Here is a 12,339-nt window from a genome sequence, read left to right on the forward strand (position 1 = left end):
TGTTGCTGCCTGCTAATGACCAGCAACAGTTCTTCACTGACCTTTTTTACCCCCCCCCCCCCCACCAGCCACCCGAAGGACGGCCACCAACCTTCTCTACATCTCTCCTCCTGTCTACTAAAGCGTGAACTGTCTCCATGCCTCTCTTTTCTTCATTAGAATAACCCCCTGCAGGCAATCTCAGCTCCCCTTAGAATAAAGCAGCGCTGTGATTGGACAGATGCCTCGACTCGCCTACTCCTTACTCCACGTCCAGCGATTTATCTGACGTCACGACGCTTCCCACGTCCTCGCACCAGCTCGTGACGCAGTCCGGCTCTTCCTCCTGGGCGTCTTCCTCCCCTGGGCTGTTCCGGATGAGACGCCTCCCTCCCACCGCCCCTCTGATCCTCTTATCAGCTAGTAAGCGGCCAAGATGGATGTTGCAAACCAGGTAAGGCTTTGGAGAGGGAAAATTATCTATTTCATTATAGTTGCGTTATGTGACTGACTATTTATTTAATTTGCTAATTTTCCTTTGTCGTGCGCTTGAATGAAGATATTTTTGTCACAAACCGCCGACCTTTAGGTTTAAATGCAGCGTTTTCGATCCCTTGGAGTCGAAATAGTAATGTTGCATTTATCTAAAAAGGATGCATTTGAGTAAAGGCGCGACAGAGCACGACGGAACCGGATCATTTTCCACTACTGATGCTGCAGTCGATGTGATGGAGTGGCCCGCTGACAGTCCAAAAAATGTGTAGGATGTCCACAGACTGCTGCAGCAATGACATTTAGCAAAGTAAGGGGAGAGGATGTAGCCTATCATCTCAAGAGATTGAGCTAATTGATTCAGATTGCTCAAGTCTCAATTAGCCTGCTGTTGCTAAGATAACAAACGGGAATTTGATTAATTTCCAAGGCCCTCGGTGTTTTCGGATAGCCGCAGTAGGCCCGACACAGGGAACGGTCTCCTGCATCTCTATGGCCACTATAGGCTCCAGCTCATCTCTCAGAGAGCTGTGTGGTTTGTGACAAAGCCAATAAGGTTTAACCCGGGAAAGAAGCGGACAATCAGGCTGCCAATCTCTGAACATGACTATTTCTTTCTCTCAGTTCATGCGTCATCTGTTTAATATGGATGTTTGGCTTCCGTGGCGGCTGGAGACACAACGAGCGTCAGGGTGAAAGTATCCCCATCACTGCTGCTTATTCCTGTGCGGCCATTTATTGATGCACACAGGGACACACCGCCTTCTTTGCGGTGTCGCATTCACCTGCGCACAAATGCCTCCACCTTTCGCTTCCTCGGCTACACACGTTTCTCATAAATGAATTTAAAAAAAAAAAAAAAGAAAAAAAAAAGGCTGCTGTGAGGTGTGTGGCAAGAGAGCAGAGAGGAGAGTCAGTTAATCAGCTTTGTGTAATTGTAATGCTGGCAGGAGCTCTCTCTCTCTCTCACTCACTCACTCTCTCTCACACACACACACACACACACACACACACACACACACACCCAGCATTTGAAGTCAATATCAAAATGAATATACTGTAGTTGTGCAGCATCTAGTATGCCACTAAAGGCACCAGCTGTGACAGTTGACTCACTTTATTCACAGGCAGATATTTGCTAAATAAACACCTGCAGGTGCCAGCACTGGGCCCGGCCTGTGGGCTGTGAGGCCGAGGTAGTTAGGTTTATGTTTTTTAACCAGCATCATCATATCATCATCACCACGCCTGGTCTGGTATACCGAGACTTCTCACAGCGAGAGACATGAAAATGAAAATGTTATTAAAAAAAAAGAAAAAAAACTCTAGAGCTGATTTTGTGATTTTTGTGTTTTGACAGTTGGTGGCCCAAGGGCAGTTCACGGTAGTCAAACAACCTTTGGGATTTATAAAAGTTCTTCAGTGGGTAAGTCATCAATTTTACATTATCAGTGACTGCAACGAACAGCAATAATGCATGAATATTTTCAATTTTAATAAAAAAAAAGAAGAAAATGTTAATAAGGATAAAGTGCTTGGGACTAGTATTGTTGTTTGTATTAAATAATAATGCCATGTCTCTTACTGACAGATTTGTGACCTTCTGTCACACAGAGGTCATAAAGCTGCACGGAGCTTAATAATGGATGTGACTGTACACTCTCAGAAAAAAAAGCTTCACAGCTGAAGCCTCTATCAGCACTTTTTATTTTCACGTGTCTTTATTTTTTTCCTCCTGAAACATGAACTCCTCCTCAGGGCTAATGATTAATAATAGTAAAATTTCAAATAATAACTGAGGTTAATACAGACGGGTCTGTTGTATCCTGATGGTGGTTGTGATGATGACACTGCCCCAGCAGCCCTGAGCAGGAGACACCAGCAGGATGTATTACGTCACTGTTGTAGTAACACAGTGTCAGTTCACCGAGGAATATAATGACAATTTGTCAAATGCTTCTCAGAGGACGTGACCTCTGCATACTAGAGCAGTTTATTAATGTGTTTTAATGTGCACAGTCTCCTCCACCAGATGATGGAGCCAGCAATCTATTCACATATTAGTATATAGAGGAAGAAGAGAGAAGCATATATGAATTATTTATTTAATTTGGCTCAAGGATTATAGATCTTCTGCATTTTAAGGAGAAAGATTTTTTTGCTTTTATTTTTTTTTTTTTGGGGGGTTGGGGGAGGGGGCGTCATTAAATAGTGCCTATTAGGACGTTTACAGATGGGATACAGTGACACAGACTTTCACTGATTAATTCATCCACTTCCATTTAGGGCAGAAACAATTAGTTGATTAATAAATTAGCAGCTACTGCAACTATTTTACTACTCAATTACTCACTGTCATTTTTCAAGATAAAGTGCCAAATATTCCCACGCTCCAGTTGTGAAGAGTTACTGCTTTTCTTTGTCTTATTCAATCATAAACTCCATATCTTTGGGCTTTGGTCTGTTGACTGGACACAGCAACCATTACGATGACACTACTTGGGCCGTTCTCACTACTTCCTGTTATTTCATAGACCAAACGAGAAGATAATCAGCAGATTGATCTATAATGACAAGAATTGTTAGTTACATCCATGTAGATCTATCCAAGATCATTTTTAGGGTTTTTTTTTTTTTTTAGAAGATGACACATCAAGGATGGTCGCACATATCCTCATATTATACGTTGTCATCCACACTGTTTGTCCTCCATCAGCAGCAGCAGCATGTTCAAGCTGCAGGGTTAACAGCAGTGCTTCTTTATTGCTGTTTTTTTTTCCCTCTACAGCTGGGGCACCACAGTGGTGGGAATAGTGGTACTAATTACCCGTGTAGACCCCGCAGCTAAGTGAAGGCCTCTCAGATGTGTGGAGTCAAGTGTCTTTTCTTTTCCTTTCTCTTATGTTAAAGCCCTGATGTGATGTTATGAACTGGTTTGTGGTTGTGGTTACAGCGGCCGGTTATTGTTATCAACACAGTGAGTAAAATTAGTTAATAAATTAATTAATCAGCAACTATTTTGATAATCGATTCATCATGTTAGTCATTGTTGAAACAATAAACTCACAAGCTACCTTAGGAGGTCACCTTGGGCTGGTGAAAATCATAATCATGAAAATAATCAATAGATTTATCAATAATGAAATGCTCAGTTTCAGACCTAATTAGCTATGTTTTCTTGATAACATATAAGGAAATTGAGGAGGGGGTTCCTCTCTTGTGCACCGATCCCATAATTCTTAGCTACACCCCTGCTCCTCAGCCTGAGAACATAACAGTCCAGATGAAAACGTGCGTGCCAAAGCAGTCCCGCTCTGTAATGGGTTCTGCAGATATACCAGAGAACAGTCAGCGGCACGAGTGTACCGCATGACTCTGTAGTCCTTCCCTGGAGCTGTGTGAGTGTGCCAGCACCTCATCACGGCCTCCCTGGGTCACAGCAAGCCAACCACCAATCAGCAGCCACGCTCAGGAAGCCAGGGCCCATGAATCATCTGTCAGAGGGCCTGCGTGCCTCAGCGTCAGTCTAGAGGAGGAGCTGCTGGAGCTGCTGCTCTTTCTGGATTAATATGGGCATGCACCACCAGCAACACAGTGTTTTCAGGAGGGGAGAGAGGAGCCACCCCTCAAAAGTATTTTTCCAGTTTCTAAAGCAGGATTCAGTGGAAACAGGCAGCAGTGAAAGAAATGTTTATGTGTAATACAAACAAACCTGTTTTTTTTTTTTGTTTTTTAGCAGCCTTCATGTTACAAAGCAGCAATTTGTCAGCAGGGAGAGATAATAGTTTATAGAAAGGGACTGGATCACTTTGGATCAGTCATGTATGTGGGTTGAAGGTGTGAGATCTTGTTTTCTACATCTGAGCATTACAGGAATCTGTGAAAGCGTCTCAGCGCAAGTGTTCACTAAATGTGTGAGATTTAAGCAACATCTTGTATGTGTGAAACATGTAGCTTCCTCCCCTCCCCTCCCTTCCCCTCCCCTCCCCCTCCCTCCCGCCCCTCCTCACCCAACCCCACCTCTCCCAACCTCACCTCACCCGCCCTGTCTCTCTCTCCCTCTCCCTCTCTCCCTGTCTCTGGGGAATAGTGCTGACAAAGCCTAGATTTGATGGATGTTGGAAGACATTGAGTTCCCAGATACAGCTGATGTAGTGCTCGACCACAGAGTAGGCAAACAAGTCTCCTGCCTCTGCTGCTACAGGATGGCACTACTATGTTGAATTTCATCCGCATTCAAATTTCACTCTCTGACTCACACCCGGCAAGAATAAAATGGCTGTTTGTGAGAACATGAAGTGAGAGCCTTATTCACTTTGGTGCAGTCCCTAATGTGTAATAAAGGCTGTTGATTTTGTTGTAGCTCAGGGGGCTTTTGCTGTACAGGCACTCTCTGTGGTTATTACTCCAGGGCCTCCCATGAAGGCTTACACAGCTTGTGTTTATTTTTGCACTTTTGTGGTTTTGGCTAAATGCTGGCATGTATTTTAATTTTTTAATATGATGCTATACAGTACAGTACAGCCACTACAGATATGAGAGAGGTTGCTGTCCGAACATAGATACTATACATACAGCAATCTCTATTTATGATGTTCATCGTAAAGTATTTTTACATTTCCATGAACTGTTTTATTCTGATAAGGATGGGTTTTAAAAGAACAAGTTTAACAAAAATCTAAAATCTAAACACTTTTTTGTGTTTATGTAAAATATATATATATATATATATATATATTAGCTAAAATATCATTTTGATTTGGTAATTCCCAAATATGAAAAATCAGGCTTTAATACTGACTACTTTTATTTATGTATGGATCAGTTTTAATGGATAGGGACAGAGAAAGAAAAACAGAAAAGCAGTAGCAGACAGATTGTTTGTCTGAGTGTGTAGGATTATGTATCATCTCGGCACAGAAGAGCTGACAACCATCCAGCATACCAGGAGGGGTAGAAACCAGCCTCTGCCTCCTCGCTGTGTGATGCTGCCAGCAGTGTTACCATGGCACTTAACACTCAGTGTGCCACCATTTCTTTTCTCAGCCTGGCTGTGCCTCTCCTCCTCCTCCTCCTTCACCCCTCCCTCCACTCATCTGTCACCATAAAAGTACAGCTCTCAATTGTGCCACGGTGCCGTCTTTTTACGATTCTGTTTCCATGATGCTACTGGTTTTTTAGCCATGCTAGCGGTGTGGCTCTAGGGGATGGGCAGTGTTGGTCAGTCCACCACTTTGGTCCAGACTGAAATATATTAAGAACTACTAGTCATTCATGGTTCCTACACGATGACACTCCCATCATAAGGCTGACATTTGTGCTTTGGAGTAAAATGTCTCCAAAACTATTGGGTGGCTGTGAAATGTAGCACACACATACATGACCCTAACACTCCATCAGTTTCAGCTGTGCTTTGTGTTCAGTGCTAATTAGCAAATGTTAGCAGGCTTACACACTAAGGTAAGATGGTGAACATGCTGACATTAGCATGTAGCTCATGTCTCACAGAGCTGCTGAGATGACTGCAGACTCCTTTTACTTTACTTTGACATGTGTCTCATTATATTTAAACATGACAGCACACGTGATTATTCCTACATTTCTACCTTATTATACATTTACATCAGGGTCTGTATTTTATGTTATAATAAGGCAATAATGTTCTAAAACGCTACATTTCCATCTAGAAGTAAATGTGCTGCCTCCCTCGATTAATTCCTCCCATCATATCAGTGTGATTCAAATCACTTTATGATGATCCAGATGAAGCAGCAGTGTGGTTTAATCATTTCTTTCTCATTAGAGTGAATTTTCTTTTTCTTCAAAATGCCACCGCAGAAGAAGAAGAAGAAGAAGAAGATGACAAGAAAGCCAAACGTACAGCTGGGGCACCAAATGTTGATCTCCATATTGATCCGTCTCATGAAATCTGAACTGCTAACTGTCTCAGAGGGATAGTGTAAGAATGATATGGACACTGGGAGCTCTTAAACCATTTAATGTCCTCATAATAAAAAGATAGTATCATAAGGCAGCTATAATAAACAAAATAAGATGGATGACTTATCTTTTAGGATAAAATATACCATTATACGCACTGTGTGAAGGATTGTGCCGACACTGCAGGTGTGATACACTGCACGTGCTGTAGGTATTGATCGATTGTGCAGCTGCTGCAGCAGTACATCCTGTTATATGGGTTTCAAAGGGAAAACACAACTCACATTTTTCAGCCTTGTCTTTTTGTTTTTGCATTTGTTACCTCGAACTTGACTCTTTTAAGGTTGATACGGCAGAGTTGAGACTCGCTGCCAATTTGAACTTAGAGTGATATTTGGTGGTTCATGAATGCAGCCATAAAAACATGACGAAGCTCAAATGTTCTGAAGATTTGAGTTTCTGTATTTCCAGCTAAGATTATAAAAATAATATGACATTATTTGTATTTTAGGGTGGATTATAGCTGTAAATTTACGCTCCAGATGGCAAATTATTTTTTTTCCCCCCTTTCTTCAAATTTGTAATGAGCTAACTCTGCAACTTTCATCATGTTTATAGCCATTTGCATTGATTACTAATACGTGTTGATTAGCCTTTTAGCAACGACAGTGAGAGAAGACCTGCAGGAGGAGAGGAGGATGAATAAAAGTGATCACAATGAGGCTCGCTCTAGGCGGCCACTGTGTGTAAATCCAACAAACGAGCCTCTGACTCACATTAGCTTAAAGATTACTGTAAATAGTTAAGTGTGTTGATGCCTGCAGCAGGTAGACTGTACTACAAGACTAGACTTAAGAAGGAGGTGACATTCCTTTGTGTATTTGTGTGTACAAGCTCACATGTGTAGGTGTGGCTCTGAGTGTGTGTGTGTTGTGACTCTCTGTACAATCGCTTGTAGTTGAGTATTTGGTGACAGATGGTAGAGCACCTCAGTCAGATTAATAGCTGGATTTTCCATCCAATCGGATCTGGCCTGCAGCGTAGGGAGGGTGTGGTAAAAATAGTCTGACGTGTCTAATCTGCTGTGCGTTTGTGTGTGTGTGTGTGTGTGTGTGTGGTGTGAGAGTGTGAGTTTATGTCCATGCATGTCTGTTTGTGCTGTTTACGCGACTAGAGGCGGGAGCTGGGGAACACGACTGAGCCGTTTGTACCTGAATTAACAGACTCTGAATGAATTCACTATCACTCTTGTACCACAAAGTACAAAAAATAATACTATAAAAACATCTGCAGGAAAGCCACATCAACCAAAAGTAATGGTAACCATGGCAACAGGTACGGGCCTTGCTGTGTAACCTGGTGATAACGCTGCATTGATCTGCACTCTGTGTGCATTTTCCAGCGGCTCACCATGATTGGTGGAGATGTCAGTCTGCTTGAGACACTGCAGGTGGTGAAAGCAGAGTCTGCAGCTCTCAGTGGAAATGGAGCTGTCACCTGTTTTACAGTCTAGCTCTTTGTTTACACGGTTACATCATCTGAGCTGAACTGGAATATAAAGCTTGTATGTGATCAGTGAGTCAGGGAAGAAAGTGTGACATAAAAAAACAAATCGCTCTGAGTATTCTCTGTTTCTCCCGGTTTGTCTGACTGGTGCCTTCATTCTTCTCTCTCCTGCAGATCTTTGCAATCTTCGCCTTCTCGACATGTGGCAGTTACTCTGGCATGTTCAAGATGAGCGTGGAGTGTAAAAACCGGTCGGAGAGTGACCTGGGCATAGAAGTAGAATTTGAATATCCATTCAGGTATGTATTCTGTCTTCACTGTCTCCACTGGAAAACTAGCTCGTCTGCCTCTGTTCAAAGGTAGAAAAGAAAAATAATGATAAAATAATTGCCTACCCATGTGTTAAAGTAACAAGTTATAATATGGATTAAGAAGCTGTGACTTGGATATGATTTGGGCTGAGCCAGGCTAGCTGTTTCCTCCTGTTTCCAGTCTTTATGCTAAGCTAAGCTAATGTACAGACAGACATGAGAGTGGTATTGATCTTCTCATCTAAATCCTCCCAAGAAAACAAATAATAGCATTTCCCATAATGTCACACTATTCCTTAATTATACAGATCCTAACTCATCTTTACACAAATACATACCTAAAATAAATATAAGAGACACATTGTATTCACATGTACAACTGTATCTTTTCCTTTGCTCCTCTTGCACTTTCATCATTTAATTTCTGTCTCTCCTTCTCTTGCTTTTCTCAGGCTCCATCAGGTTTACTTTGATGCCCCCACCTGCAAGGGAGGAAACCCCGAGCGTCTATTCCTGGTTGGGGACTACTCCTCCTCAGCTGAGTTCTTCGTCACCATCGGTGTCTTCTCCTTCCTTTACTCCATGGCAGCCCTCGCTGTTTACTGTTTCATGCTGGAGAAGTACCGTGAAAACACCAAAGGGGCCCAGATCGTGAGTTAATTTACCTCTTATACCTTCTTGGCGTACAAGTCCTATAACTACACTCTACACTGTAATGTGAAAGTAAACTTCTTGTCTTGTTGATTCCCAGGACTTTGTTGTGACGGCGGTATTTGCCTTCATGTGGCTGGTGTCTTCATGTGCTTGGGCTAAAGGCCTATCAGACGTGAAAACAAACACTGATCCAGAGAAGGTCATCACTTTTATCTCAGCCTGTGATGAACAAGAGAATCGCTGCCGTGAGGTCTACGACCCCAAGGTCTCCGGCCTCAACACTTCCGTGGTAGGTCCTGGATACTGAGGAGCTGTGTGAGAACAGTTACAGTAAATTTCTGCTAGAACAAACACTCATCTCCTTTCTGCTCCACAGGCTTTTGGCTTCATCAACCTCATCCTGTGGATAGGAAACCTGTGGTTCGTCTTCAAGGAGACCGGCTGGATGGCTGCCTTCGCTGGAACATACGTCCCATCGCAGGAGAAGCAGCCCGCCCCCGACTCCTTCGGCCAGGGAGGCTACGGTCAGCAGGACCCCTACGCCGGCTCCCAGGGAGGCTACCAGCCCGACTACGGCCAGCAGGGAGGCTACAATGAGGAAGGAGGTTACAGCCAGGGCTATGAGCAGCAGCCCACCTCTTACTCTAATCAAATGTGAGCCTGTCCAGCTAAACCACAGCTGTAGGATGGTGAGTGCATGGACTTCACATCACATTATTGAATGTCTTAGAGGTAGTGATCTAATCGTATCTTTAATTTGAGCACAAATTAATTGTAATGGCAGTGTTTAGTAGGTTTATATCAATATCTGCTGAATATCAGCTGAACTCTAATGTCACTATTTTGGTCTGTTAGTCTCTTGGGCATATGATCGGCAAGAATGAGTTGAGGTATTATTGCTATGCAAATGACAAACAAACCATTTCCTGAGCCTCTTTGCTCCCTTGAATGATATTCAAATATGGACGCATTGTCACATCCTAACACATCACTGATGATCAAACACTGGGTTTTTTAGCTAAATAGAGCATGTAACCTGACTGAACCTTCTTGTTGAAAAAGTTTTTCTTATCATCTCAGCGGCAAATTCTGACATTGTGTTTAGAAACATATTACAAAATGAGACTGGTAAAACAGCAGCATTGATTGTTTGTTTAGATAGTTGAGGGGCCATGAGGAGATTCCTTCTTAACGTCATTCCCATGTAAGCGGTGGGTTGCCAAAATCTGAGGCTTTACCAGTCTGAGTGTGTAAGTGTCTTTTTGATATGAGATTCCCTCTGTTGTATTTCTATCCTTTGAAAAAAACTGTCTTGGGAAACACAAAAAGGGACTTTTGAGCTAAAAACTCTAACTGTGGAAGATACGGGATTTGTCTACTGCTGAAAGCTCATATTATTGTCAGCTGAACTTAAAGCAGCTATAATCAATTTTTTTTTTTAATAACAATAATGTATCAAATGATAAGATGAAAACAATTTGACAATGTGGAAGGGGTTGCTCATAGTGATGAAACTTCAGAGAATGATCACAAGAATCTCCTTTGTATTGGTCAGCTGTCCCGGCCTACATCTTTATTTTTTTGGTTTCACTCTCACTGCTCCTATAGCATCATTTTCACCTGCAGCAGACAGCTTTAAGCTCTAAGCTCTAAGCTCCAAAAACCCAGTGCACACTGCCTGCTCAGCACCAATCAACGGACAGACACAGTTAGCAACTAGCTGGCTTTATGGTCAGGAGGAACGATCACAGCGACTGTTAACTCTAAAAAAAGCATTATTTTATATACAGTAAATAGACATGAAAAAGATGTAAAAATGTCAACCTATTCTTTAAAAACAACCTGTATTTATATTTTCCTGACAAGAGAAGCAGTTGTTCATTGACACAACATGTCTTTATGCTGAGTAGCAGGTGCATCCCCCTGTTACAGTTATCCGGTAAAGCTATATTCATATACCTGCTCTATTTAGTCATGGCTTCCTCTATTCCCCAGCAACCCAGTAACAAACCTAATAACACTGGCTGAGAGAGCTTTTTGATGTAGTGTTTCGATACCATAAGAGTACTGAAGAATACTGAGCCTGACTGGTTAAAATTGCTCTCAGTCTTCAAAGATTTAGAAATGTCCAGCCCGAGCTTATAGCAACATTTGATCGGGTTCACTGGTTTTAATCTCTCTAAAATGAATACCTTATTTTATGACTTGAAGGTCCTGAAGATCTACTTTCTCAGTCATCTTTTCACAAGGACCAATGGGATTCTACATGACCACAAAACTTTCTGCCAAAGTTACAATACATTTGGTTGTTTCTCTTCACGTATTTCTGTATTTCTGTTTTTCTCTCTGCTGTTCTCACTGGTTTGAAGTGGGAGGTGCTCAATGGGGAAAAGGTGTTGTCATGTATTTCCACGCACCAATAAGATTTTAGCATTTTAAATAATGGCAGGTGGGTTGCTTATGTTGCCAGTCCAGTGACTGAGTGTTTGAATATAACTAAGGATGTTTTCAGAATTAATTTTTATGGGGCTTTTCAGTTTATGTCCTCGCTCTAATAACTTGTACTACCTTGAACTTTTACACATTATAGATCAACACATTACATAAACTATAAAATACAACATTGACACTTCTAACTATGTGTATAACTCTAACTATAACACATATAAATATATACAGTGTCATTTTCTGACTTGACTGTGGTTACGTAACATTTGCTAAATATCATCACAGAGTAGGCAACTTCAAAAATAATTTCAATATCAGCTTGTGATATCTCATATTTATTGAATCGTCGTTTTGCTTATATATTCAACATGTAATTTATGTGATCATACGTTTTCTGTTCGTTTAATATTGTCTTCCCCTCTGTCTCTTGCCTGTCTACTCTTTTTCCCTTCTTCCCAGGGTGACCTTGTGATTTCGGAGTGTGGCTGTTGACCACCACCTGCATTTCCACACTCCTCAGTTTGTCTGTTTGTGTATCTGTGAGTTGACAGGCGGAGGGAGGCAGGCATGGAGGGCAGAAACTGGTGGGTCCTGGGGAAGGGAGCACCACTGGGGAGCAGGATCTGGAGGGGGTTGGGGGGGGGCGGGGGTAAAAAAAAGTGGGAAATGGGTCTTTGCTAGTAACATGATGTTTATTCTCGTGATGTATTTAACTGTAGAAGACAACAGAGGATTGTCTGTTTGCGTTATACGAGAAAAACTGAATAACAAGATACCACCAAACAATTTCGTGTACGACAACATTTAAGAGAAATCTTGTAATGGAAAAGACATTTAATGAAAAAAAAAAATAGTTTGTGAGTAAATATTTAACTTGAGAGAATGTATTTGTCTGTCTGCTGTTGTAAATATTCAACATGCTGATATATAGCGTATGTATTATATTGTACACAGTTGATAACTTGCTGCACTCCATATTAGTTGTTATACAACAAATGTTGAGCGAGCA

The 12,339-nt window shown here is 41.8% G+C and overlaps 1 protein-coding gene across 1 annotated transcript; it reads left to right on the forward strand.

Moving 5' to 3' along the window:
- Positions 1–352: 352 nt before the first annotated feature.
- On the forward strand, positions 353–11,945 carry LOC111235026 (synaptophysin-like). Its single transcript, XM_022763314.1, has 7 exons — positions 353–433; positions 1,832–1,897; positions 8,092–8,216; positions 8,681–8,879; positions 8,980–9,171; positions 9,259–9,571; positions 11,790–11,945. The coding sequence occupies exons 1-6, from the start codon at positions 416–418 to the stop codon at positions 9,538–9,540; spliced, it is 882 nt and encodes a 293-aa protein (XP_022619035.1). The 5' UTR covers positions 353–415; the 3' UTR covers positions 9,541–9,571; positions 11,790–11,945.
- Positions 11,946–12,339: the final 394 nt, after the last annotated feature.

This window comes from Seriola dumerili, unplaced genomic scaffold, assembly GCF_002260705.1.
Source record: "Seriola dumerili isolate Sdu_G_001 unplaced genomic scaffold, Sdu_1.0 BDQW01000468.1, whole genome shotgun sequence".
NCBI lineage: Eukaryota > Metazoa > Chordata > Actinopteri > Carangiformes > Carangidae > Seriola > Seriola dumerili.

Coding starts and splice junctions, on each gene's coding strand:
- LOC111235026 (XM_022763314.1), top strand. Junction 8,217..8,680: donor GAATTTGAATATCCATTCAG/GTATGTATTCTG, acceptor TGCTTTTCTCAG/GCTCCATCAGGTTTACTTTG. Junction 8,880..8,979: donor ACACCAAAGGGGCCCAGATC/GTGAGTTAATTT, acceptor GTTGATTCCCAG/GACTTTGTTGTGACGGCGGT.